Source organism: Kwoniella shandongensis, chromosome 5 (genome assembly GCF_008629635.2).
Source record: "Kwoniella shandongensis chromosome 5, complete sequence".
Taxonomy (NCBI): Eukaryota; Fungi; Basidiomycota; class Tremellomycetes; order Tremellales; family Cryptococcaceae; genus Kwoniella; species Kwoniella shandongensis.
The window spans coordinates 546693-570783 of record NC_089291.1 but is presented as its reverse complement, the minus strand read 5'-3'; the positions used below and the strand labels follow the sequence as shown (position 1 = coordinate 570783).

Sequence of the window (24091 nt, the reverse complement as noted above, 5' to 3'; positions counted from 1 at the left end):
ATAACAATTGTGCTGTTGCATTCACCATCACCTTGCCAACACGCACGACTTCTCAACCTTACGGTCGGACTACGCTGTAAAAGCTTCGGTGTGCAGCCCTGTCTATCACGGTTCCGGCCCTTGGTTCCGCGGACACACACGATGTCGGTCACCTCGCCATCGTCCTTCCCACCTCAAACGCCTTCCGCTCGATCCAACTTCACAGTCGGCTCTACCGAACGCGACTTTGAGAGCGAGCTTGCGCACACACCTCTGAACGAAGAGACGGATTTTGATGGGATACGCGGAGGGGCTGAAGTAGAAGAGGAGGAAGCGGTCCATTTTTGTTTGTTGGCGGAATTTGATATTGATGCAGGAGCGACGCTAGCGTATCAGTATCCATATCCTACCGGCACGGATGAGCAGTAAGTGGTGTTATGCGGAGTATCAGAAGTGAATGGTGAAGCCTGCTTGCTGAGACTGATGTGCACTTGCTTAGCCGCTTGGCTGAACTGATGCTGCCCGACGGAGCACATCTCCGTCCCGAAGATTGGACGATATTCTATCTGGGTCAAACCGCTTCGTCCGCCGTCGCTCCCATGTTATCCCACGAATCATCGTCCACCGCCTTACGCGTATCAGCCGAGTCTGATCGGAGAGCCAGTGTCATGCCTTCCAGTCGGGCGACAAGAGGTGTAGCTGGAGGAGGACTGTTGTATGTCCTAAATTGCGTGAGGATGAAAGAGGACAAGAGTATGAGAAGAGGAGCGATGGTGAAAGCTATGGCTATATGTACACCGAACCCATATATCGGTATTTACAAAGTGTGTACAGTTATTGTTGTACCTCCGTTTGATAATGCTGACATAGTCCCGTAGCCACTACTACTCCTCGCATTGGAAGAATACTTCATCTCGCCTTCACCTGAAATCCTCGCAAAACTGTTCGACTCGGCCAACGCAATCTCCACCGCTGGTATGCCCAAGCTATCCCGTTACGAGAGAATCCTCCTCCGCTCGTCTGAACGGAAAGACCTATTCGAGGAAAAGTTCGGTATATTCGATCCTTCCAGCGGGACAAAAGAGACCTTTGACGAGACCAGTGAAGCGGGACACAGCAATCCCATCAGTGAAGAGGGACCACGGGCGATTTACAAGGGACATCACAAGACGTCGAGCTCTGCCTCTGGCGCTAGGATGGTCCGGAAAGGCAGTGCGAGCTCTTCATCACAGATCCATTTGGCTACACCACCTTCTCGCGAGGGGAGATTGACCCCCGATATGGGATACGGTGATGCCGGGAGAAGAAAGGGCGTCCCGAGGGATACACACTTCTTCGAGACTGAAGCGAGGTTCAAGAAGATCACCGTACCGATAAGAATACCCATGACGGTGTTCGACGAGGATGTCGGAGATGTAAGTTCTAGTGGTGTGGGAGTCGCGCTAACAAGCAGTATTCGTTGATCGAACTGGTGCAAACGTTCTCACAAAACACTGCCCCTTTCCCTGCACCTTTCCACCCACAACTACATACCAACGGTTCACTTACCCATCCGATCATCCTTATACTCAACGCGTTGTTGGCTCACAAACGCGTCATGTTCCTCGGACACGGTCTCCCTGCCAACCAAGTCGCACGGATGGTTCTCGCGGCATGTGCTCTTGGCTCCGGATGCGGTCAAGTCCTTCGCGGTATGACCGAGTGCGCATTCCCCTATGCCAATTTGGCAAGTTTGGATGTCCTCGAGGAGTTTTCGGGTTTCGTGGCGGGAGTGACGAATCCCCGATTCGAGGAACTGCCAATGACATGGGACGTGCTGTGTAATCTTGAAACGGGGAAAGTGACGGTCTCAAAAGACTTAAAACCCGGTGCTGTTGGATCGATGAAGAGTGGGAGATCATCCGAGACGAGTCTTAGTCCATCGGTTGTCAAAGTGGAAGACGATATGACTATGGGGACGCCTCAAACCAAGATGAATTCGATCGCAAAGGCTGATTGTGTAGACAACCAATTCATGGAAGAGGTGAGTGCAATCTCCCTCCGACTGTATTCAGCTGACCCGCCTGCAGATCCTCTCTGCCATGGCATCACATTACGGTGAAGCCAACATCCGACTTCGATTCACAGACTATCTCAACCGTTTCGTCAGACTCGCAGCGTACCAAGAATCACTACATACAGGAACGACCAAGATCGGATGTCCTTCGGTGAGCTATCGGGAGGGACAACTCGGCAGTGGGGCGGTATTCGCGGACGAAGCTGCGAAACAGAGAGAGATGTGGGCGAACGGATATAGGATAGATGCGTGGCGCAAGACCAAGAGCTATAAACTCTACGCCAAGGTGAGTGGCCATTGTATAATCGAGTGCCTGGACTGATGGTATTTGGTTGGCAGGACTGGGCGTCAAGGTTGAAACGACGTGCGATACAGTTTGACGTCCAACATCAAGTTGCCAGATTGAGAGTGGGGAAAAACATGTCTGATGCAGAGGCAGAAGCGATCTTTTCGGCTCTAGCCAGTGAGGTCAAGACATATGATCAGGTCGTCGAGGTGAGTCAATCTTGTGTTTGACATAGCTGACAGATAGCTTCTCTCACATCTTCCGGCGCATTGGGGAGGTCTGCTGCCAATAGCCAATGGGCTGTTCCATCGCTGGTCTCAAGTATCAAACAATGCCTTGGAACTGCTCACGACGATACAGCAGTACCCCGTATGTCTTACCTTGGTCCCACACCTCATTGCCACGAGGTACGCTGACACTTGGACAGGTCGGAAGACACGCCGTTGCTTCGATGAACTACTTCCACCGCAAAACATTCTTGCAGCTGTACGAACGACGAGAAGCGATAATACAACGACATCGAGAACAAGAACGACTGAAATTGGTTCAAGACGTTTATGCTTCTCCGACAATGACACATGGTAGCGAGTTCGCTTCGCCCGGTACAGTCCACGGTAGTGCTTCAGCCACACCTCAGGGGGTCTCAAGGGCATAACTCATGCTTGTGTAAAGTAGATAGAACCCCATATTGTTGTAAGCATTTATATGAACAAGAATAAGCATGAAAGAAAGAATCGATGCATCCCTTCCCTCACTCTCTCCCTATGGAACAACTTCTACACTACGACACTACGCTTAAGCGACGAGGGTAGAAGCGGTAGCGGCCTCGTACTTGAAGGTAGCGGGGACCTGCTGGGTCTTGATGTAGTATCGAGCGAGTCGGTGGATTCGGGACTCGATGAGAATCATTCGGCTAAGAAAGGAGCACACACGAGCGTCAGCGAGTGTGCGAGTGTGCGATTGTTGCTGGCGAACTGGTGCACAAAAGATACACCATAAGAGAGAAGTCACACTTACAACTTGGCATCCTTGTCACCTCGGTTTCGCTCGAGGTGCTTTCGGACGGAGACGGCCTTCTTGATGAGGTGGTAAAGGTCCTCGGGGATGGAGGGGGCGAGGCCTGTGGGGGAGTAGGGTATCAGTACTGTCCCATTTCACATTCTGTCTCCATATCCCCTTTCCCAGTGCGTTTCTCTCTTACGCCTACACTGTACGCTCGCTCTCCGAGTTCTCCTTCCAAAATGCCTCTTTCTGAAAAATCCCGCCCGCCTAGCACTGCACTTCACCCAACCGGCACTCACCGTTGGTCTTCAAGATCCTCAAAATCTTGTTACCGGTGACGCTCTTGACCTGGGGGACACCCTGAGAGTCTCTGAGGATGACACCGATCTGAGAAGGGGAGAGACCTCGTCGAGCAAGCTTGAAGATCTGGTCGATAACTTCCTCGGGGGTGGCCTTGGACCAAGAGGGTTGAGATCGACGGTAAGGGAGAGCAGAGGCGGAGATACCCTTGCCTTTGGAGTGCATTCTACATGAACGAAGCGAGCGCAGCGAGCGAGTAGGTGGGCGAGTGGGTGAGCATCGTAGGAATGGAGTCAGGTTGAGAGCGAAAATAGTGTGAAATATCGTTGAAGCGGATGGGTAGAGTCGAGGTGATGAATGACATAGAAAGAGCATAACAAATCCGTCAGCATACCATTCCTTTTGCCTTCACCTTCCACAGCTTCCTCTCCCTGCTTGCTCCATCCTTCTTCTTCCCAAACTGAAGCAGAGTTTCCCCCCTTTGACGAGATATCCCACTCACCGACCCATATTGACGAGTTTTGCTGCTTTTGTTTAAACCGACGAAGGGAGAAAGTAGTTGTGCCGGACTGTGTGTGAACGGTCGAAGGTTTATATGTCAGAGATACGTCGATGTGATACACGGTCAATGTCACTCACGCAGTCTTGATGGTTGAACAAGAAGGAGTCCAAGGGGGGGTGGTGGATGTCAAATTCGAGGTTTGGTTTGCAGCGAACCGTTGGTGCAGTGTGTGTGTGAGGTGTGCAAGCAGTCAGTGTGAGTATTGGTACAACGGCAGCAACACTACAGAGCAAGCAGTAGCAGTAACAGTGTACGATACAGTGCAAATTGAATTTCCTCGAGTTTTGCCACTCCTATAAAGTGTTGATGAAACGCCGTACAACCAGAATACAAGTTGGATAAAACGCCGAATGGGTCAAACCAAACTCCGATCGGTAATATCCCCTGTGGCATCAATTCGAAAAATCTCCCCTCACTGTAATGACTTTGCCTTTGACCACAGCGTTCACGCAGGAGGGGTAACGAGTCCGACTGACTGTACCGTTGCTCGTCAGTCTCCTCTCTGCTCACTTGCCTGGTCTTTTTACCTTTTCAACACTTTCCACCTCGTTCTCCTTCTCTCTCTTTAACCCTCAAAAATTACACGATGAAGATCAACTTCGCCAACCCCGCCACTGGCGCTCAAAAGCTCGTCGACTTTGACGATGAGCGAAAGACGTGAGTTATAGGAATTCATCAAGCAGGGATCTTTCGTCAAACAGGAAGGAAGGAAGGAGTCAAACAAGCAAGAATGGATAGAAGGATAGATAGATGCAAGGATGCTCGGATGGATGGATGGATATACTTGGATGTCACAGAGGGACAAACGCTGATATACTTTGTTTCGCCCTCGCAGCCGTGTGTTCTTGGAGAAGAGGATGGGACAAGAGGTCGCTATCGACTCTCTCGGAGAGGAATGGGCCGGTTACGTCGTCAGGATCACTGGCGGTAACGACAAGCAAGGTTTCCCCATGAAGCAGGGTGTGTACAATTACTCCTCTCTGTGACTTTAGAATACTGTGCTGATCCTTCTCGCTTCAGGTGTCCTCTTGCAAAACCGAACCAGGCTCCTTCTCGCTGACGGTCACTCTTGTTACCGATCTCGACGAGATGGTGAGAGGAAGAGGAAGGTGGGTTCAGGAGTTGTTGTAACGAGACTGTAGCAAGTGCTGATTGTTGTCTGGTAGTCCGTCCGAGGTTGCATTGTCGGTAACGACATCGGTGTCCTCGCCGTTGCCATCGTCAAGCAGGGTGACAACGACGTTGCCGGTCTCACCGACACCGTCCTCCCCAAGCGACTCGGTCCCAAGCGAGCGACCAAGATCCGAAAGTTCTTCAACTTGTCCAAGGAGGATGATGTCAGGAAGTTTGTCGTTCGACGAGAGGTCACCCAGAAGAACGGAAAGACCACCACCAAGGCTCCCAAGATCCAGGTGAGTTCCATTTATTGCACTTCCACCGTCACTCCTCTGAGACACAGGATTGATGTCTATCTGTTTGCTTCGTAGCGACTCGTCACTCCCTTGCGTCTCCAGAGGAAGCGTCACCTTCGTTCGCTCAAGAAGAGGAGGACCGAGGCCCAGAAGGAGACCGTTGCCGAGTACAAGGCCGCTCTCGCCAAGCACGCCGAGGACAGGAAGACCCACAACGCCGCCGTCAAGGCTGCCAAGAAGGCCCGCAGGTCCGCTTAAGCTCAAACTTAAGCGAATCGGTGTGGTTTTGTTGGGTGCGGGACAGGCTTCTTTTCTTACGCTGGTCGGTAGTCTCATGCCGATGTATATCATGAGATGATTTGCGGTTGGGGTTGTGTTGAGCACGCACATGATCGAAAGTAGTGGTATAGGCGAAGACAGATTCGGTTTTGTCGTCTTTCAAGCATGAGCGTGTTGACTCAAGTCTGGGCATGAGATCATATACAGTGCATAGGTGTCAGTGACAAATGACTACGAAACTAGAACAATGAAACAATGCGGTCCCTTCCCCCTCACCTTCTCCCTCATCTCATTCCCTCTACTCTTGCTCATTCCACGTACTACGAAGCAAACTTGCTCACGTACTCTGTGACCTTTTTGTCGAACGCTTTGCGATCAGTTCGATATTGGTCGGCCTAAACACACCCCATGTCAGCGAGTGAGCTGACAACGTTAAAAAAGATAGCTCACGATGGATGAGACCAGAGGGTCATCTGGGTTTGGCTCTTTGATGAGGTTGTACAACTCCATAAGGACTGGATATGGAAGTCAGCAGCGCCATTTATAGTAGGGCAGAGGCAGAGAACGGGAGTGGGCAACACACCGATGAGCATCTTGGTAGCGGGTTTCCAGTTCTCAGTCTTGAGGAGTCCGATGCAGATGCTGCGAGTGCGATGATCAGCTTCCGAGCCAATGTGAATATAGTTGTGTGTGTTATAACTCACTTTCCATCGCTGTCGATATTAGGATGCCACATCTTGGTCTTGAATTGGATCTGAGCGCAAGTCATATCATATCAGTACATGGCAACACGTATGACGTATCATCATGAGGAGGTTTAACGCTTCACACCCCCGGACAAGATGACAGCAGACGTTTCGTCTCAAGTTCGGTTGGGGGTTGTCACACAGACATGATATGATATGGCGTGGTACTTACTAATGGTGGTTTGAATGGGTAATCGGTGTTGAACGCAATGGAGATTGTGAACTTTCCTTTGGCATAAGGTGTGCCGGGCTACATCACAGACTCGTTAGCCTTTGCCTTCTATACATTTTAAGACTGAGGACAAGATGCGAACTTGTGTCGTCTTATCGCGCAAGTGGACGAGGCGAAGGCGATATGGGACAATGTCCCAAAATCGAGGATGAAGAAGGAAGGAAGGACCGTTCAACAACTCACTGGACCTTTGAAGACAGCTTGCCATTGATACAAATTCGCTTCGTCAGGGATGACCGTGATATTCTCAGGTGGGTTGGAGAGAAGTTCGGCCAGTTCCTAGTAGATCATGAAAGATTGTATTAGTACAGCCGTGACGTGTTGTGCTTAACGGTTTGAAGGCGATCGAATCATGACGCCAAGTTGAAGCAAAACAGTTGAACAATAGAGATTTCCAGGAGAGCGACAGCTGGTAGTCTCGAACATACCTTTTGTATTCGTCTGTTTGACATCGTGTCGCGCCTTCACGTAGACCTAAGATGTCTATCTACTGAATAAGTGACTGTTATGTTATTGATGAAGAGGTGAATGCGAACGAAAGATGAGGAATGATGAATGATTTGAATTGGAATTGCAAACCGTGCACTATGGGTGAATAGCCTCCACTTTTCTTAGCTCGTAAACTAACCCGTCATAGTATGAGTCAAACCGTCGTCACCTTTATACGCAGCATCGACAGTATCGTACAAATAACATCATGTAGCTTCACGTCGCACTATGTCAACAATCGCATCATCTGTTTTTATTTATATCTTTTGGAGTACTCAGTGGAACTACCCGCGGACGCCATTTATGCATGATGATCGGTACAATTCCACAGACTCATTACTTTAATGCCTATAATCTTTCTTCCAGTCGCTCGTCGTCACGCTAACACCTTGGAGGAATGTCATCGCGACTGACTACCCTTCACTGCACGCCCTGTATCCCAGAACTACTTCTTCATCTACAGGTTTGAACAGGGAATTAGCACCAGCAATTTGATTCCGAAAGAGCCCACAGTCATCACTCACAAAGTCAACGAAGAGATCGAGACAGAGCATGTCGTCCTCGTCGGCTGTGTACCCTCGGACCTGGACGGCGAACTTGGCTGCGAACACGAAAGTATATCAGCGAGATGTACTTATGTGCAGAAGACAGGGACAGGTGTTTGACGATGCTGGGCAAGACGTGAAAACTCACCCTTAGGGATCTCCTTGGGGAGCTCGACGGTCTGAGCGACAGAGTAAGGGCCAGGTTGGACGGGACACTGAACGGTTGCGTTGTTGTTTCGGCTGAGAAGTTGGGATAATCAAGTTTAGTTGCGCGATACATGGCACGGATAACACTCGAAGCTCCCGAGGAGATACGGGTTGAGCGGCAAAGACAGCACTCACGCTTCCTCACAAACGTCAAACTGCTTCTGTAACAACTTGATCAAACCAAGCTTGACAGTAACGTCGGCATATGCTCCTTCCTATTCACATATTACCATCATCAGCTTTTCGTGTGCATGAGAAATGGCAACATCTAAAGCTTACCTCAATTACATCGAGGACGTCCGCGTTGACATAGACGGTCAGGTTCTTTCCGGGGACAGGGGGGTCGGGAGAGACTTTGATGGACTTAATTTGGCTGTGAAGGTGGCGTTAGCTACGATCGAGCAGAGCAGTAAGGGCAGACCGGTGACGCTGTGCCATAGAAAGTAAAACACTCACACAGCATCGGTTGCGAGACCTGTTCGAGTAGGGGGTAAGAGTAGTTGAGTGGCCACGTGTGGAAGCGGTAACGAGATAAGGGTGATGAGAAGGATGAGCAGATGGTATCATCAGCACTCGTCCTTCTGCCGGATCGCACTGCTCGTCCACTGTACATGTGTCACTCACCACAGTCGACGTAACTCCACGAGTCCATAGTCCTCACTTCGCCATCCTTGGCACTGACCACACCTCCCGACTTGCCACCAGAGACTAATTCTCCTGCCCAGCTCAACGCATCAGCTGCGAGAGAGGCAGAAGCTGTACTTGCGAGAAGGGGGATGAGTGCGAGGATGGTGAATTTCATCGTATCTATCGTGCTGATGTGTTGAAGGAGATGGCAGATAGAAGAGAACAAAGGGAGATAGTAGATGTGGACGATAGAGGCTTACTCGTTGATTGATAGGTAGAGAGCCTTTATCGTCATATCAGGTCTTGGACGGGGAACGCTGGTTTGGGGAATTACCATTTACGGTAACATCTCGAACGCGGGGCACCAATTGCATGCTATTAGCGCTTGATTTGGCTGTATGCACCAACATCTGGTGATTTTGCAACGGTCAATCCAGATCAGCCTTTGCATAGTTGCAATAATGGTGATAGCTGTACCAAGAATGACTGCAGTACGGGGTGCTCTTGAGATTGCTACCAACGCTATAGCTGGACCCTCGACGTCTCGCTGTCTACGTCTAACAGGGACAGCTTCACGATACGTATCCTCCACCCGGACCACATCTCGAGTTACTAGATCATCTACCCCACTCTCCATCCAACGACGGCGGACGACGTCCTCAATCAACTACCGACCAGCTGCTCCCTCGTCTACCAGCAACACCCCTCCCAAACCCCCTCGTCGCCCGTCACCTTACCGCTTACTACAACCTCACGCATTTCTCGCAGACTTTGCCCCTCTCCACGTCAAAGGATGGCGTCTTGACGCTTTAGAACCCCAAGAGAGGCTGGTGAATCCGACGGGACACGTAGATGAGGGGCTTTCAGCAGATAAAGCGGAGGGTGCGGATCTGCAGTCGAGGAGGTTGGTCCGGGTGTATGAGTTTGGGGACGGGAAAGAGGGGTGGAGAGATCTGTTGAGATTTGTGGCGAAGACGGGAGAAGTGATCGAGGAGGAGGATGTGAGTTGTCTCTCAGCATAAAGTATTTAATCATGATCGAATGGTCGTGTTACTCTTTGAATGAGTTGTATGCTGATACCTCAATCTCTGCTAGCATCACCCGTCGATACTCATCTCCCCGTCTAGCGACTACAAACCCATCCTTCCCTCCTCATCGCCATTATCAGATAGAACCTACGTCGTTGAACTCTCCACTCATACACATACGCCGCTACCACCATATCCTCTCACGACAAAAGGGGGGAAAATGAAACCTGGCGTGACGGGGAAGGATGTCAAACTTGCCGAGAGGGTGGAAGGTGTTTTCGAGGAAGTGACAGGTGGAAAGGGGATGGTACAGGTCAAGAGGGAATAGGTAGTTACGTCTGACATCGCGTCCCAGTTACGGTTCTTCAAGCAGAATAGTAGCAGTCGTCGCTCTGCTTGCCACGGCAGTTTTTCTACCGCAGTGATGCCTACAGCCGTAGAAAACGTAGCAACGTAGACAAATGCCATGAACGAGACAAGGCTTCTTATGAACAAAGCATGTTGGATACCAATTGACACCCGAGGATAGTGCATAACAAACCCAACACAATCACGTTGATAGCACATGTATGCCATTATTTGTTTGTGACGTCTGAGCTTCAATCTTTATCGCCCGGTGCCTCTTTAATTATTGTCGGGGGAAAAGGAAAAGGTTGGACGGAGACGACGTAAGAGCGGGGGCGAGATCGACAGAACACCATGCATCGGACAAAAGTGACCACGCCGACCAACGTGCACATCTCTATGATTCTCACAATCACATTTATCGACCTATCGGATAGGATGAGAAGCAAAGGTTGAATGAGAATAGCACTGGGAGCTATGTATGATGTATTATTATTCTATGCTAGCTATTCTTGGAAAGTAGATGGTAGCGTTCTGATATCATGTCCTGTCGATCGTGATCGGTTCTGGGTGACGGGCGCCGTTTGTTTTAATGACAACTCGCGTCATTACAGGTTACTACTACACATTACAGCAACTCCACCCCTCATGTCCACATTCCCCCCAACTCTTACCTCATCTCAGTCACCCTTGTATCATATCACATCACATCCATCCCATCCTTCTGTCTTGCATGTAGAATAGTCTCCATTAGTTGTTGTACACAACAAACGAGCAAAAACAAACAAAAACGTATCTTTTGTGTCCCTATTCATATTACATACATATACCACCGACGTCACCCTTTCCCTTTTACCGACGACAACCCTGCCCCATTCCAATTTCAAACATCCCACAAAGATCGACGATAACATCAACATCTTCACATTGTACAATCATAACTTGGACAATTGGTTTCTTCTCACGACCTTGACCTTGACACAACATTCATTTTCAGCTTAAAACGATGATAACGACACCATAACAACAACCTCCTTGGTCCCACCTTGAAAGAAGAACGGAAAGGTAGATCACCAAAATGTTAAGATCACCGACAAAGAGGGAAGGGTTGGAAGCAAAGTATGATGTGGTCTTGGACTGTGAGTGTGTTTTCTCACAACAAGTTGTGTAGGGAACAAGTGGTACATCACTTCTTCCACCTCCTAGTAAGGGCTGCGCTCGCTCCGTATACACCGGCTACCGTCACGCCGGTGTGATCGACATGTCCTCACCTCGTGTACCCATCTGTCCCTCACATCAACCTGGCTTCGTGCTATGCATAGCCAAGTAGTGATGATTGGGGATGCTCACTTGCCACTTCATGGATTGCTACGAGTTCCATCATCACGTTTACATTGTCTGTCTACAATGATTCTTCTTGCCATTGCATCCTGCTAACGATGATCTTGATACCCCCTTCTCATTCACTCACATATCATCCACCTGAACCTACATCTCCACTCTATCGCGCTCATCAACGTATACTTCAACTCCTCGAACTCGAATATCCACTACCAGTTCCAAATCTCGAACTTCACTCGGCCGCAGCCAGCGGGAACGTCGGTCTCGTTCACTACGCCCTTACCCATGGCCAACCGGTCAACTCGGTGCTGCACGGAGTATTACCCCTTCACGCGGCATGCTCCGGAGGGAGTGTCAGCGTTGTGAGGATGTTGATCGAACGGGGGGCCGACGTCAATGCTCCAAGATTACCGAGGAGATATAGTGATGGAAAAAAGGGCACGGCCCCGAGTGTTGGCACGGCGGGTACGTAATGACGCGAGGAATTTCACGAGAAAGGTGCGTCGCTGACGTCGTTGATAACACATACAGGTTCGACCCCTCTTCACTTTGCAGCGGCCAACGGACATGCGCCCGTTGTTCAGATGCTCCTAGCGTCCGGCGCCGACCCTACCAAACCTGATAAGAATGGTAATACCCCTGAAAAACTAGCCGAGCTCAACGGACATGAGGATGTGGTACATGTCCTGGACGTGTATCGTCACCTGCAACATCAAGACGCTCTCAACGACGCTGCCGAATCTGATCGTGCGGAACCGCCATCACCCTCCGCCTCGACGTCACAGCTCGCAGACGATGATGACGAAAGTGTGAAATATGGTTCAATTGGATCAAGAAAGGGAAAGGAGAGAGCAATCAGCATGTCGAGCGCAAAGTCTGACACCGCAATCAAGATGAAGAAGAGTTTGGAGGGATTGCTGAGACGAGGCACGAAACACTCATTCACGTCCTCTCAGGGCGACGAGTCACCCAATTCGATCAACGCCGCACCGCCACCACGGCTATCGGTCGTGAGCGACATGACGACGTCGGATTCGGATCACCTGCCCTCACCTATCGAACTCGACAGATCAACTTCCCCCTCACCGCAAAAGGGTAACAATGTCCCACTGGTCGGGTCCGAGATCACTCCCGCTGGTAGTCCATCCTCGCTGACCCGCGCCCTCAGCGGACAGTCGTCATCATCTATCGCCCTTGGCTCTCCTCCCAATTCCATCACCCTTTCAGCCCCACCACCACGGAGTCGCCTGAACTCTACTTCGTCACATCGTCCCTCCCTCCCGTCCATTATCGAAAGGGCTGTTCACCCCGGTGCTACCTTCCGAGCTGCCATGAGACATCACAACGACAAAGACCAAAAGGCTCAGTCTTCGTCTGAACCCAATTCTCCGCCAAGAAGTGACTCCTCTCCTCCCCACTCTGGCGGATCTTTCTTCCGAGGTAGACACAAGTCACACGAACATGAGGCACATCATGGGTCAAAGAAACACCACAAACACGGCTTCATCGGTTTATTCCGTCGCGGTCACTCTCCTCCCTCTCGTAGTCCAAGTCCGCCAAGACGGACAGAACCGACTAAACCCATCGCCTCGGAGGACCTGGATCAAGGTATCGAGCGGCTGAAACGAGCGAGTCTCGATATGGATCGGAAAGAGCGGAACGAGAGCGAGGTGATCAGTCTGAACGATGACGATGGTTCTCTCCTTTCGGTTCCCGCCTCGGCACCTGTCACGAAAACCAAGTTCTTCCCAGATGTAGACGGCGCCCAGCTTTCCGCCCCTAGTGAGATCAGAGACTCCCTCACTCCACCAATTCAGACACCACCCGACCGCCTCACCCGTCCAAGGAAAGGTAGCGAAGTCATTGTTCCTAGTCCACTGGCGAATGAATGGGCCAATGACGAAGATTCTGACTCAACTGGGCCCGCTCAGGGTATTCGGCGAGTCCGCACAGAAGTCATGCGATCGCCGTCTGCTGCTTCACCTCTCGGATCCGGCCCGGCTAGCCCCACCTCACCGATGTCGCCGAACACCAAACCTCGCTCTGCCACACTACCAAGTGGAGGTGTGAATCCGGTGATCCAGCGGACGCCGAGTGGATCGAGAATAGTCGGTCTCGGCTGGGAAGACGAGGCAGATTTAAGGAAGGTGGCTGCGTCGGGCCTGATTCGTCGAAAGAGTGAAAGGGAAAGGCAACAAGCCGGGGACGAGGAGAATGCGCAAGCAGAGGCAGAGATGGAAGATGCAGAAGCAGAAGAGTACTTCGATGCACTGACTCAAGGCCAGGAGGAGGACGCGGCGGCGACGACGACGACACCTATGGAGATGGCAGAGGAGGACCTCGATCCCACACCAACGACCAGGAGTCCAGAACATGTCGATGATGCTCACACGACACCAGCTGTCATGGGGCGATCTCGAGGAGCCAGTGTCAACTCTTTCACCACTGACTCGTCGAGACTGTCTACCCCTCCCGCTTCCTCCTTCCGGATGAGCACGATCACCAACGACAGCGAGAGCTCTAGGAGTTACTCCCATCGCTCGACCAAAGGTGGCAATGCCCCTCTGTCCGTCATGTCTGTTATCGACAGTCGACCGCGTGGCAAGTCTGTTTCGTCGACCTCGTCCGGCGCGTCGGGCAGACACTCGTATATGCAGACAAACTCAACTCCTGCGACGAGTCTCACACCGCCATCCGCTCTATCCCTGTCTCTCAGTGGACCAGGCTTTCCTCCCGTACCGGAACACGAGGTGGTTGCTTCTCACCCTGTTGCTCGAAGGACGTTGACCTCACGGACGATCTCCTCTCGAGCAGAGGCCAAGAAAGAGCTGGAAGAGAATGAGTCGAATATCCTGCAACTGGCTCAGATGCCTCAGTCTCAGGACTCGAGCAGGAGTTTAGCGGCTCAACTTGCAGCGTATGGCGAGAGTCACGCAATTGAACAGGAGTTTGCAGAGCTAGAACGAAGGGGTGTAAGATTAGGTAGCAGTGAAGACGGGGAGAGCTACTTTAGCGCGGACAGTTTGTTGAGCGGTGGGTCGAGTCGATCATCCGAATTGCCCAGAGACGGGAGTGGTCGTGGGCCAGGCCGGTCAGGTGAGTAACACGAATTCTCTGGGGTAGAAGACTGCTGACAATAAGAACACAGGTCGAGCAGTGTCAAGTCCACTTGTACCACTGGTCAGTGTCGACGCGCCTCGTTCCTCGGTACCTTCGATCAACACGATCTACGATAAACGCGCCGCTGCATATCGGGATAGATTGACTGCATTGACGAATATCCCGCCTGTTCTGCCACCATCCGCTACGAACTCTGCTCGACGACATCGACAGCGCGCTGTCTCGTCGCACGAGATGTGGCTCGACGCTGGACCCCGAAACATGCGTCACTCGTCATACTCTTCCCAGCCAGGTAGTGAGATGGGTGACGAGCTAGGGGATGATATCGATCGATATCCTCAAATCTCAGGTCCGATGCCTGTGATTGCGAATCCTGTAACGGGTCAGCGTTCAAGGAAGTCCTCCGGGTCAATAGCGGGAAGTACGCATTCTCGCGCGCAGACTTTGCCACGACCGAATTCGAAGTTCACCTTGCCTGCTTCGACGAACGCTCCCAATCCACTGACTGATGTTTTGTCCACGCGATATCAAGGTCTTTCTTTACAAACGCAATCACCGCCCAAATCGTCTTCATTGTTCAGTACGACGAGTCCCATCTCGCCTACATTCAATCCAGCAAACGCAGCCGCTGGTGCGGGTGTTGGGACGGGAGTCGCCATGTCACCATTTACGTCCATCTTCTCACATCGATATTCCAACACACCATTGAACGATGATGAGTCGGACGACGATGAGCAAGAAGGCAGACAGTATACGGTGATTGAGAACGATTGGCGGGGCGCGAGGGTCGTTGGACCGGAAGCGTTGGCGGTAGCTGCTGCAGGTGGCGGATTAGGGGTGGAGAAGAAGAAATGGGCCGGATTGAGGAAATTGGGTAGGAAATGAGGGGGGGGGGAGGAGAAAAAGAGGGACAATGGATGTGTTACGAGACGAGGGAATCTGTTGGACTAGGCCACATGACCTTGTATCATTTTGAGTGGGAAGCGAGCGGTGTTGTTGGTGTTTTTGAAAGGACTGTTTCGATTTTGGGTTATCTTGCCTGTTATGGCTTTGAAGGAAAAGGAAATTGGAATATCAAAAGGATTGGAAACAAAAGAGAGACATTTTTTATGGTTTATAATTGACCACCACCGTCATTCCAACATATTATTCGTATCAAAAATCGTTTGTATTTAACTCGGGTATTATCTTGTAAAGTACAAATACAAATGGACATACATGTAGCGAAAAATGAATTTTTGGTCAATGGAACAAACGCAGACATGGGACATGTGCCCAGTGACAGCGTCTGTGAGAGTGACATGAGGCGGAAACATCGAGCGAGGACAAGGTATGTCAGTGATGCAATAGGAGATGGGCTTGTCTGTTCTTGAGTCGCTCAACGATACTTGAGGCCTGTTCGTTACATGCAATACATGACTTGTTCGATCAACTATGATCTAATTCATACTCTACGCCTTGACCGCCGTCTTCTTCCCGCCCTTGGCTACCGCTCCGGCCTCGTGCATCGCATACTCTTTACTTACCAAATGACTCGTCTTCTCCACCAAACCCAACATCTTACTCACATCCCCACTCCACGAGTTGAGAATCTCATTGATCCCCTTGGCCTGTTTGAAGTTGACAATTCCTTTCGGTCGGTCGATACGCGCATACACCGTCTTGTCCGTGACGAGCTTGCAGAGCGTTCGTTCGGTCGTGAGTGGCGGTAAGTCGAGGAGTTCGGTAAGTCGTTGAAGTGTTATTCGTGAATAGTATGATGCAATCACTCGGATGTTCTATTATAAGCGACAATACCAGTCAGCCATGTCCAAGGTGTTGTCTCGTACCACACTCACATGTTCAATCACTCGCTTGTGCAGCTCTTCCCATCTCGCATCTCCCGCACTCTCCTCAGTCTTCTTCTCATCCGCCTTGACACCCGTCTTCTTCCCCAGAGTGGAACCAGGAGCAAAGATCGGTGATTGTCGGAGTGTAGGACCGTAAAGACTCTCAATACCGGACCATCGCATCAGTTCTTTCGTCACGAAGCATTTGACCAAGTCGCTACGGGTCAGGGCGGGACTATCAGCGATGATTCGCAAACGTCATCATGCCAAGCTGAATCACTCACAAATGCAAAGGAGCTTTTTGTAAGGCGGGGTCCGCATACAGCTTGTGAAGCATATCCGATTGTTCGTTGTTGTAAGGCGCAAGCACAACGTAGATCATAATATTCTCCAAGACCTGCAAACACGCAACTGTCAGCTTTAACCAGACACCAATTCTAGATCCGAGAAGCTCACATTCAACTCCTTCGCCGCGTCCTTCTTGATCTCCTCTGTATCCCACACTTCTTGGTAAGCGCTGCACGCCTCGAGGTACTCGTCGTCTTGCAGAGCCAATTGGACCATCAAATCGTAGTACCGTAATTTGATATCCTGTACACATGTCAGCTACCAGTCTAAGGTTTTCAAGAACGGACTATGGAGTATAGCTCACCTGAGTATCCTTTTCCTTCAAGTACACCCTGTTGATCTTTCTTGATCCAACTCGTACTCGCACCCAATTTCCTCGCAAGCTCTCCAATCGCATCTGTTCGAGAATGCTACAAACCGGTATACATAAGCCAGGCGCCTTTCATGGCCGGTCGCAGAACAGTACGCCCACTCACAACTCTGTCTTTTCTCGCTTATCCATACTGGAGTAAGTCTCCACTTGCAGATCTGACATTAGGTCGGCAGCAGTGTCGAGGTGGTCTTTGGCGGTAACAGGTTCGGGCTTGGGTTTAGCCTTTTCGTTTGACGTTGATGAGGCAGCAGGAGCAGGTGCTTTGGACGCTGGACACAGTGATCAGTCACTCATACAGGAATAAGGCTCCGGACAACTCACTTGATGCTTCCTTGGGTGCTTTCTCTGCCAAGGCCTCGTGATACGCAGCGAGCATGACTGTCAATCTCGCTCTTGGTAATTCCAAGTAGATCTGCGGAGAGTACAGATCGTATGTATGAGATTCTCGTCTTTATGATGCGTCACGAAAGATCGACGACTCACTTTCCCCTCCGTAATATCTCTCAACGTCTTGAGCAACTCCAACCACCTATCCTGTCCACTGGCAAACTTCCCCTCATCCTTTTGCTTCTTCAACACTTCCAACCACTTCATCGCCTCGTCCACCATCCTCACGACGGCCTCTTTCAGCTGACCATGTTTCTTCGAGAGTAAGGTGAGTTGGGTGTTAAGGAGATCGAGGTCGTTGGCTTCCCATACTAGACGGGTGAGGAGGGTGAGTAAGGAAGATGTGGAGGACATGTCGGCGGCCTACATGATGGGCGACATGTCAGCTTCGTCAGACGTGCAGGAGCAGCATAGCCTTGATCTTGCAATGGCTTACATTTCGGGTCTGCTTCTCCAATGCTGAAATCTTGTCAACGGCATCTTGGAGCTTTCCATCCTGTTCAACGTGCATCGTCAGCTTGAGTCCGAACACAAAGAACGGATTGTTAGCTGACCTTTGCAAGCTGCTCCGCCTCTGGTTGGAGAGCCTTGACCTCGGCCGTGAAATCTCTCTCTTGCTTTCTGTTGTTGAGCGACATGGCTTGATTGTGAGTGTAGGTATAGGAGTGGAGGGGAAGAGAGGTAAGTAGTCAATGCAATTGAGCGGTCGATGATGAAGTTGTCGTTGAAATGGAGGTTGCAACGCGCCAGCGAGCGTCACTCGAGCGAGTTCAAAACCACGTGGCAGGTGTAATATTTCATAGAAGGGTATTTTGTCCTATTTTATCCGAGAATGTCAGTTCGAAAGCACTCTCCCTCTCTGTCACTCTACACCTATCATCATTGATTTCTACATCTGACAGACTACAAGCCATCACTCACGACCACACTTACTATAGTCAAAGCCCATCACGATGCGACGAATCCCTTCTCAAGTGCCTTCTGCCGTATCTCGATTACTTCAAGCCTCGGTGCTCCCTACCCCTCCAACGTGGTACATCCCCGTTCTGTCTCACCCACCTCCTCAACTACCTCCTCATCAAATCATCTCCCGACCACGAGCGAACGACCCTTCCCTCCGTCCTGGTCAATTCACAGATGTCGCGCCCGTACCTGAGGGAGAGCTGGAGAGGAGAGATCGAATTAGGCGATATAAACAGAGAAAGAACCGACCGTTGAAAGTCAGTTATGAGGAAGATAGGGTCAGGAGACAGTTCTTCAAGGATTTCGCGTTCGAAGCTTTGAGACCTGTCAGTTTGGTCGAAGGTTCCGAGATCGATCAGTCAGTCAGAGTGGACGGTGAAGAATGGACAAGTCTGGAACAGAGAGGAGCGTACCCTACCGTCGAGGAGTGAGCTATCTCCAGTCTCCTGCCACCACGATATAGTAGACGCTGACATTTGATTTGGTCCGCCTCAGCTGCATCTCATTCGTCATCAACCTTCGCAAAACACGGGAAATGCCACTTTCAGAGGCATACGCTATTGCTACGAAAGAGTTTGTTGCTCTGAGAGCACGACATGAGCTCGCAACTTTGGCTGCAGAGGTGGAAGCGAGACATTATGGCGCAGAATTCAAGCCTGACGCTTTCGTGAGTGTTGTCTGTTCTTGCTCCTTACTACGCTGCCCGTAGTCCTTTTTACCCATCGTCTTTTACTCGCCAAGGTCTTACCTTTACTAATAATCTTGTCATATTATAGGAACGAGAATTCAACCTCGAAGAGAAATCACTCGAATCCCTCATCCCCGCTGACACCCGAATCTCCGAATCTACAAATATCAAATATCGCAAACAACCGCGCTACAAGTGGTCCAACACAATCTCATCATCTTCTATCCCCTCTGGCGAGTTCTCAGGCGGACAATCTTACGTCGAAAAGTGGAGATTGCCTGAACCTGTTCAAGTGGAAGGCGGACAACAGAGTGCGGGCGATTTGTTATCCGCTATTCCACCACCGGGAGCGGAGACAACTCAAGGAGAAGCAGGAGCGGAGGCAGAGGACGATTTGGCTTTCTTGCAATCAGTCTTGGGCAAGTCGAGAGCATAGAATGCATTTTCGCATATCACATGATCGACTGTACATTCGGTTCTGGTTGGAAATACAACAATACAAGGAATTGGAGGAAGGGTTATAATTTGGCTTTGGCCTCGCCACTTCCGCTGAGATGTGGGAACTTGGGCGTTTGTTTCTTCAACACCGCTTTCATTGCAGTGGACGTGTCCTGTTCCAACGTCAGTGACTCAAGGGCTTGACGAAACAGAGAGACTAACCGTTGATTGGAGCATCGCCCTGCGATGACATACTCAAGTCAGTTGCGGCTTATCTGTTGCTGACAAGAGATACTCACATATTCCACGTTGCAGTATACTCAAGACCTTCATCGACACTGTGACGATGTAAGCGGACATACCAAGGGCGCCCTCGCTGTACTTACGTGTGGTCTCTTGAATCTACTCTCCTTGTCAGCCAGGTTGTTCCGCCATTGCACCAGCTCAAACTCACGATTTAGCAGATGTTTCGTACCAACTACCGCCACAGGAGACTTTTCCGCTATCACCTTTGCGATCTCGACAGCGGCAGCTACGACCAGCACGTATCTCATCAGCATTCACATACCTCAACCAACCTAAGTGATACAGTTGGACACCGCGGATGTCGACTTACCGATCACTTCACCCCTTCCACCTTGGACCACCTCGCTGAGAAAGCCGATTTCTTTCGCTTCCCCAGCCAAGAACTTGCGACCGGTCAACGCTAGTTCACGGACTTTGGAGTCGTTGCCTATGATCTTTGGGAACCGTTGCAGTGTACCGATATCCGCAGCTAGACCAACGTTGACTTCCTATCGTAGCAAAGTATGAATGAAGGGTCAGCTTGAGCATAAGCAATAGCCCCATGTGCAATAGGTTGGGGTGCAACATGAGAGCGTATGCTTCAGTGGAGAAGGGCCGGATTCGTATACGCACAAAGATCCCAAAGACGGTGTTACTCGCTGCAAGTCGGATATCACAAGCCGAGGCGATATCAATAGCCAGTCCTACGGCTGTGCCGAACAGAGCTGCAATGACAGGTTGGCGACAGTGTGATAATGAGGAGATGGCGCCTTGGAAGTCCTGTTGCAGATGGAATGTCAGACCTAACCTATGGAGGCGTCGTGAAGGGGTCGTCAAGCCACTTACCAAGATATGCTCTCTTAGCTTGAACGCTTTACGAGCCGGATCCAAATGGTCCGTGTCATTCAACGTTGTCTGAGCCGTCACTACGGCGCCATGCAAAGATGATTTGGTCAGCTTCGCCTGGCCTTGTATCCCTAAACGTAGCCCTTTAGTCTCTTCAGAAACTGATACGTACGATCTAGACCCGCTGTAAACGTCTTCTCGTTCGCAGAAGATAGTACTACCGCTCTTGCTTCCGGACTTGCCGAGATTCGTTCGACAATCGCTCGTAGCTCGATCCACATGCTATGAACGGCTCATATACATCAGCCCTTATCCCCCATACAGGATCATTGTAGAGACAACGTGACATACTCATCGTGAAAAGCGTTGACTGGCGGCCTAATCAACCGCCATCAGTAACCGCAGTACCCGGTAGAGAGACACCGACAATATATACCTGTTGAATTCCAAAAGCAACACCCCTTGTACAGGCTCTGAAGCGCTGTGGTATTTCCCCTTGAAGCGTGATACGTCCATATTGATACGGTGTGAATGCGAACGCGAGTCTGGGTGTTGTATGCATACAAGATGTGTTTATATGTATTCTTTGTTGTATGTCTGTATGTGTGTGGACTTGACAAAACGCGGGGCCAAAGCGCACCGAATTGATTGATTGCGACGTGTTTTCGTGTCTGGTCATCAACATCAATCTCTATTTCCATCTTTCCTCATCAAATTAAACGCATCGCTTGACTTGGGACTAGGTCTCAAACGACATTCAGGAGCTTGTCTTCCTCCCTTGTGGTCATCGACAAATTGTTAAAGCTGCTCGAGACATCATACATAGCCCGTATACGACTGGTTGAACACAACAAAGCCGAATTGACACTTTCGACCACCACTCAATTCGCTCTTCCATCATCATTGCCTTGGACTGTCGAGCCTTCGCAATCCCGCATCACAGCAGCTGTAGTTCTTCAGCCTCTACAACAGTCCTTTCATCGTGATACTATCAGTAGTCGACCTCCAACTCGCATACGACTATACTCGCCGGGGGCTTGATCCATGCCATCATGTCGAGCCTCCTCTCTGAACGACAGAAGGATGAGCTGTGCGTGGGATGTTTCTTGTTGTTGAAGAGCTCTTTTGCTGACTCTTGCTTCATCCTTCCTCCGTTACGCCTTGTCTCGCCATGTTTCCGATGACGACACAACGCATCATGACTATACTCGCCAATAATCATCAATATACCCTCCCTTCCTACCTCACTACCACAGACACAAATCCATGTTATCATACCTTCACTCTGCGGGGATGCACGAGACATACGAGTCGTTGAAACGAGAGACGGACAATGCGGAGTTCACGAATGATGATCCGAAAGCTAGATGGGTAGGGTTATTGGAGAAGAAATGGACAAGTGTGATTAGATTACAGAAGAAGGTGGGTTGGGTTGGCTGACAAACTTGAGTTCTGGGCAAGCTCGGGCGTAAGCTGCCTTACAGACAACCAGATTGGTCCTATCTTCTCCCTTGCTTGCCAGGTAGTGCGATGTATGGACGTTTGGCTGATCTTTCTCTGGGCGACAGATCATGGACTTGGAATCACGAAACGCTTCTCTCTTAGCCGAACTTTCCTCCCCGACACGAGCAACCACTTCATCCGCTTCCTCTTCAACACCGTTCATCCCCCGTGCACCTGCCCGACATACGCTCACATCACACCGAGCACCTATAACGAGAGTCGCCTTTCATCCAGCATGGACCGTGTTAGCGAGTGCGAGTGAAGATGCGAGTGTGAAGATTTGGGACTGGGAAGGTGGTGAGATGGAAAGGACAGTGAAGGGACATACGAAAGCGGTCATGGATGTGGATTTCGATCCAAAAGGAGGGTTGATGGGTGAGTGGGGCGTAGCCAAGAGACGGCATGTTCTTGCGAAAAGGAGGACGAAGGCCAGGTGTGAAGCGACAAGTCTAGGGGGAACGCTGTTCTCGCTTCCAAGGATTCAAGGGGAAAGATGAGATGTAGGAGAGAAGCCAGAAACGGAACACTGAAAATCCTTGTTGCTGACTATACCCATACCTTGTCAGTGACATGTTCATCCGACTTGACCATCAAATTATGGGACACATCAAACGATTACACCAATGTCAAGACATTACATGGTCACGACCACTCAGTATCAAGCGTACGTTTTACGCCAGACGGAGAGAAATTGGTCTCAGCGAGTCGAGATAAGACAATACGAGTGTGGGAGGTGTCAAGCGGGTGAGCTGTTTTGGCTTAAAATTGACTGCTCTTTCTTTTTTACTGATGGCGTGCGTAGATATTGTGTGAAGACATTCACGGGTCATGCGGAATGGGTGAGAGAAGTGGTACCTTCAGACGATGGGAGGTGGTTAGTCAGTTGTTCGAATGATCAGGTGAGTCCCCTGCATTCCAACATACCTCATGTATGCAACGTGCTGATCGGTTATTGCGTAGACATCACGAGTATGGGATTTTTCGACGGGAGAAACGAAAATGGAATTGAGAGGACACGAACATGTGATAGAATGCGCTGTTTTCGCACCGATAGCTGCGTACGGCGCGATAAGAGAACTAGCAGGATTAGGAGTGAGCTCTGCCATCCGTCACAATTGTCGAGCGACCAAAGGCTCACACTTGTATATCTCTTGACAGGCGGCAACGGCAGGTGATGCGAGAGCGAAGACACCCGGAGCGTTCGTGGCTACAGGTTCGAGGGATAAGACGATAAAACTGTGGGATGCGCAATCGGGACAATGTCTACGGACGTTTGTGAGTGGCGTCTCTCAATCAGATTAAGATCGGATCCACCTCCTACTCCAAACAGATTACCGTTTTCTTCACTCTGAGGCCCAATACTAATAACAACGGTTCTGTGTCCTTTTTGCAGGTCGGACACGATAATTGGATCCGGGCACTCGTCTTCCATCCTACTGGAAAGTACTTACTATCCGCATCAGACGATAAGACTCTGAGAATATGGGATTTGGCAAATGGTCGATGTATCAAGACGATAGATGCACATGGACATTTCGTAACCTGTATGAGCTGGGGACGCGCCTCTGTCGGTGGAGGAGGAGGGGAGGTGAATGGGGACACAAAAGTCAATGGGACGGAAGGACAGAGGAGGATAAATGTCTTGGCGACAGGATCAGTGGATCAGACTATCAAGGTGGGTCCAGCTGGCGAGATACTCGATTGATTGAGCAAGCGAAGCAAAGCTGATAATCCGGTCGTCATTGTTCGCAGATTTGGACACCATAGCATTTCCCTTCTTCCTCTCCATAGTAGTCGATAGAACCGGCCAACGCGCGATCCACCTAGATCAATGCGCGTACCAACTTGCAACTATACCAAGTCCATCTTGGGTAT

The 24091-nt window shown here is 50.4% G+C and overlaps 12 protein-coding genes across 12 annotated transcripts; 7 read left to right on the top strand and 5 right to left on the bottom strand.

Annotated features, from left to right (window-relative positions):
• Positions 1-141: 141 nt before the first annotated feature.
• Positions 142-1442, top strand: CI109_102901 (uncharacterized protein; the record flags this gene model as incomplete). Its single annotated transcript, XM_065967208.1, has 3 exons — positions 142-404; positions 479-803; positions 858-1442. 3 exons carry the CDS (start codon positions 142-144, stop codon positions 1440-1442), a joined length of 1173 nt encoding a protein of 390 aa, XP_065823280.1.
• Positions 1443-1576: 134 nt separating this feature from the next.
• Positions 1577-2976, top strand: CI109_102900 (uncharacterized protein; the record flags this gene model as incomplete). Its single annotated transcript, XM_065967207.1, has 5 exons — positions 1577-2002; positions 2049-2321; positions 2375-2530; positions 2682-2690; positions 2749-2976. The coding sequence occupies 5 exons, from the start codon at positions 1577-1579 to the stop codon at positions 2974-2976; spliced, it is 1092 nt and encodes a 363-aa protein (XP_065823279.1).
• Positions 2977-3116: 140 nt separating this feature from the next.
• Positions 3117-3848, bottom strand: CI109_102899 (40S ribosomal protein uS15; the record flags this gene model as incomplete). The annotated part of the gene is made up of 3 exons (XM_032001287.1): positions 3117-3234; positions 3339-3441; positions 3623-3848. The coding sequence occupies 3 exons, from the start codon at positions 3846-3848 to the stop codon at positions 3117-3119; spliced, it is 447 nt and encodes a 148-aa protein (XP_031864177.1).
• Positions 3849-4771: 923 nt separating this feature from the next.
• CI109_102898 (40S ribosomal protein eS6) lies at positions 4772-5855 on the top strand (the record flags this gene model as incomplete). Its single annotated transcript, XM_032001286.1, has 5 exons — positions 4772-4842; positions 5021-5145; positions 5206-5294; positions 5352-5597; positions 5673-5855. The coding sequence occupies 5 exons, from the start codon at positions 4772-4774 to the stop codon at positions 5853-5855; spliced, it is 714 nt and encodes a 237-aa protein (XP_031864176.1).
• A 341-nt stretch (positions 5856-6196) lies between these two features.
• CI109_102897 (uncharacterized protein) lies at positions 6197-7306 on the bottom strand (the record flags this gene model as incomplete). The annotated part of the gene is made up of 7 exons (XM_032001285.1): positions 6197-6271; positions 6327-6391; positions 6460-6518; positions 6581-6630; positions 6795-6872; positions 7038-7133; positions 7283-7306. The coding sequence occupies 7 exons, from the start codon at positions 7304-7306 to the stop codon at positions 6197-6199; spliced, it is 447 nt and encodes a 148-aa protein (XP_031864175.1).
• A 482-nt stretch (positions 7307-7788) lies between these two features.
• On the bottom strand, positions 7789-8897 carry CI109_102896 (phosphatidylglycerol/phosphatidylinositol transfer protein; the record flags this gene model as incomplete). Its single annotated transcript, XM_032001284.1, has 7 exons — positions 7789-7800; positions 7868-7944; positions 8037-8128; positions 8231-8310; positions 8375-8468; positions 8552-8570; positions 8720-8897. The coding sequence occupies 7 exons, from the start codon at positions 8895-8897 to the stop codon at positions 7789-7791; spliced, it is 552 nt and encodes a 183-aa protein (XP_031864174.1).
• Positions 8898-9183: 286 nt separating this feature from the next.
• CI109_102895 (uncharacterized protein) lies at positions 9184-10078 on the top strand (the record flags this gene model as incomplete). The annotated part of the gene is made up of 2 exons (XM_032001283.2): positions 9184-9723; positions 9818-10078. 2 exons carry the CDS (start codon positions 9184-9186, stop codon positions 10076-10078), a joined length of 801 nt encoding a protein of 266 aa, XP_031864173.2.
• A 1456-nt stretch (positions 10079-11534) lies between these two features.
• CI109_102894 (uncharacterized protein) lies at positions 11535-15441 on the top strand (the record flags this gene model as incomplete). The annotated part of the gene is made up of 3 exons (XM_032001282.1): positions 11535-11901; positions 11968-14532; positions 14585-15441. The coding sequence occupies 3 exons, from the start codon at positions 11535-11537 to the stop codon at positions 15439-15441; spliced, it is 3789 nt and encodes a 1262-aa protein (XP_031864172.1).
• Positions 15442-16007: 566 nt separating this feature from the next.
• On the bottom strand, positions 16008-18131 carry CI109_102893 (uncharacterized protein; the record flags this gene model as incomplete). The annotated part of the gene is made up of 10 exons (XM_032001281.1): positions 16008-16334; positions 16395-16602; positions 16670-16782; positions 16842-16976; positions 17038-17143; positions 17210-17375; positions 17428-17518; positions 17590-17856; positions 17930-17989; positions 18048-18131. 10 exons carry the CDS (start codon positions 18129-18131, stop codon positions 16008-16010), a joined length of 1557 nt encoding a protein of 518 aa, XP_031864171.1.
• A 315-nt stretch (positions 18132-18446) lies between these two features.
• On the top strand, positions 18447-19580 carry CI109_102892 (mitochondrial 37S ribosomal protein mS23; the record flags this gene model as incomplete). The annotated part of the gene is made up of 3 exons (XM_032001280.1): positions 18447-18883; positions 18952-19123; positions 19233-19580. 3 exons carry the CDS (start codon positions 18447-18449, stop codon positions 19578-19580), a joined length of 957 nt encoding a protein of 318 aa, XP_031864170.1.
• An 82-nt stretch (positions 19581-19662) lies between these two features.
• On the bottom strand, positions 19663-21229 carry CI109_102891 (uncharacterized protein; the record flags this gene model as incomplete). Its single annotated transcript, XM_032001279.1, has 11 exons — positions 19663-19755; positions 19805-19823; positions 19882-19920; positions 19969-19984; positions 20037-20114; positions 20199-20376; positions 20501-20647; positions 20714-20793; positions 20886-20995; positions 21065-21091; positions 21150-21229. 11 exons carry the CDS (start codon positions 21227-21229, stop codon positions 19663-19665), a joined length of 867 nt encoding a protein of 288 aa, XP_031864169.1.
• Positions 21230-21765: 536 nt separating this feature from the next.
• Positions 21766-23983, top strand: CI109_102890 (nuclear distribution protein PAC1; the record flags this gene model as incomplete). The annotated part of the gene is made up of 9 exons (XM_032001278.2): positions 21766-21803; positions 21970-22135; positions 22282-22591; positions 22783-22960; positions 23019-23115; positions 23177-23308; positions 23375-23491; positions 23610-23891; positions 23969-23983. 9 exons carry the CDS (start codon positions 21766-21768, stop codon positions 23981-23983), a joined length of 1335 nt encoding a protein of 444 aa, XP_031864168.2.
• Between the last annotated feature and the right edge of the window lie 108 nt (positions 23984-24091).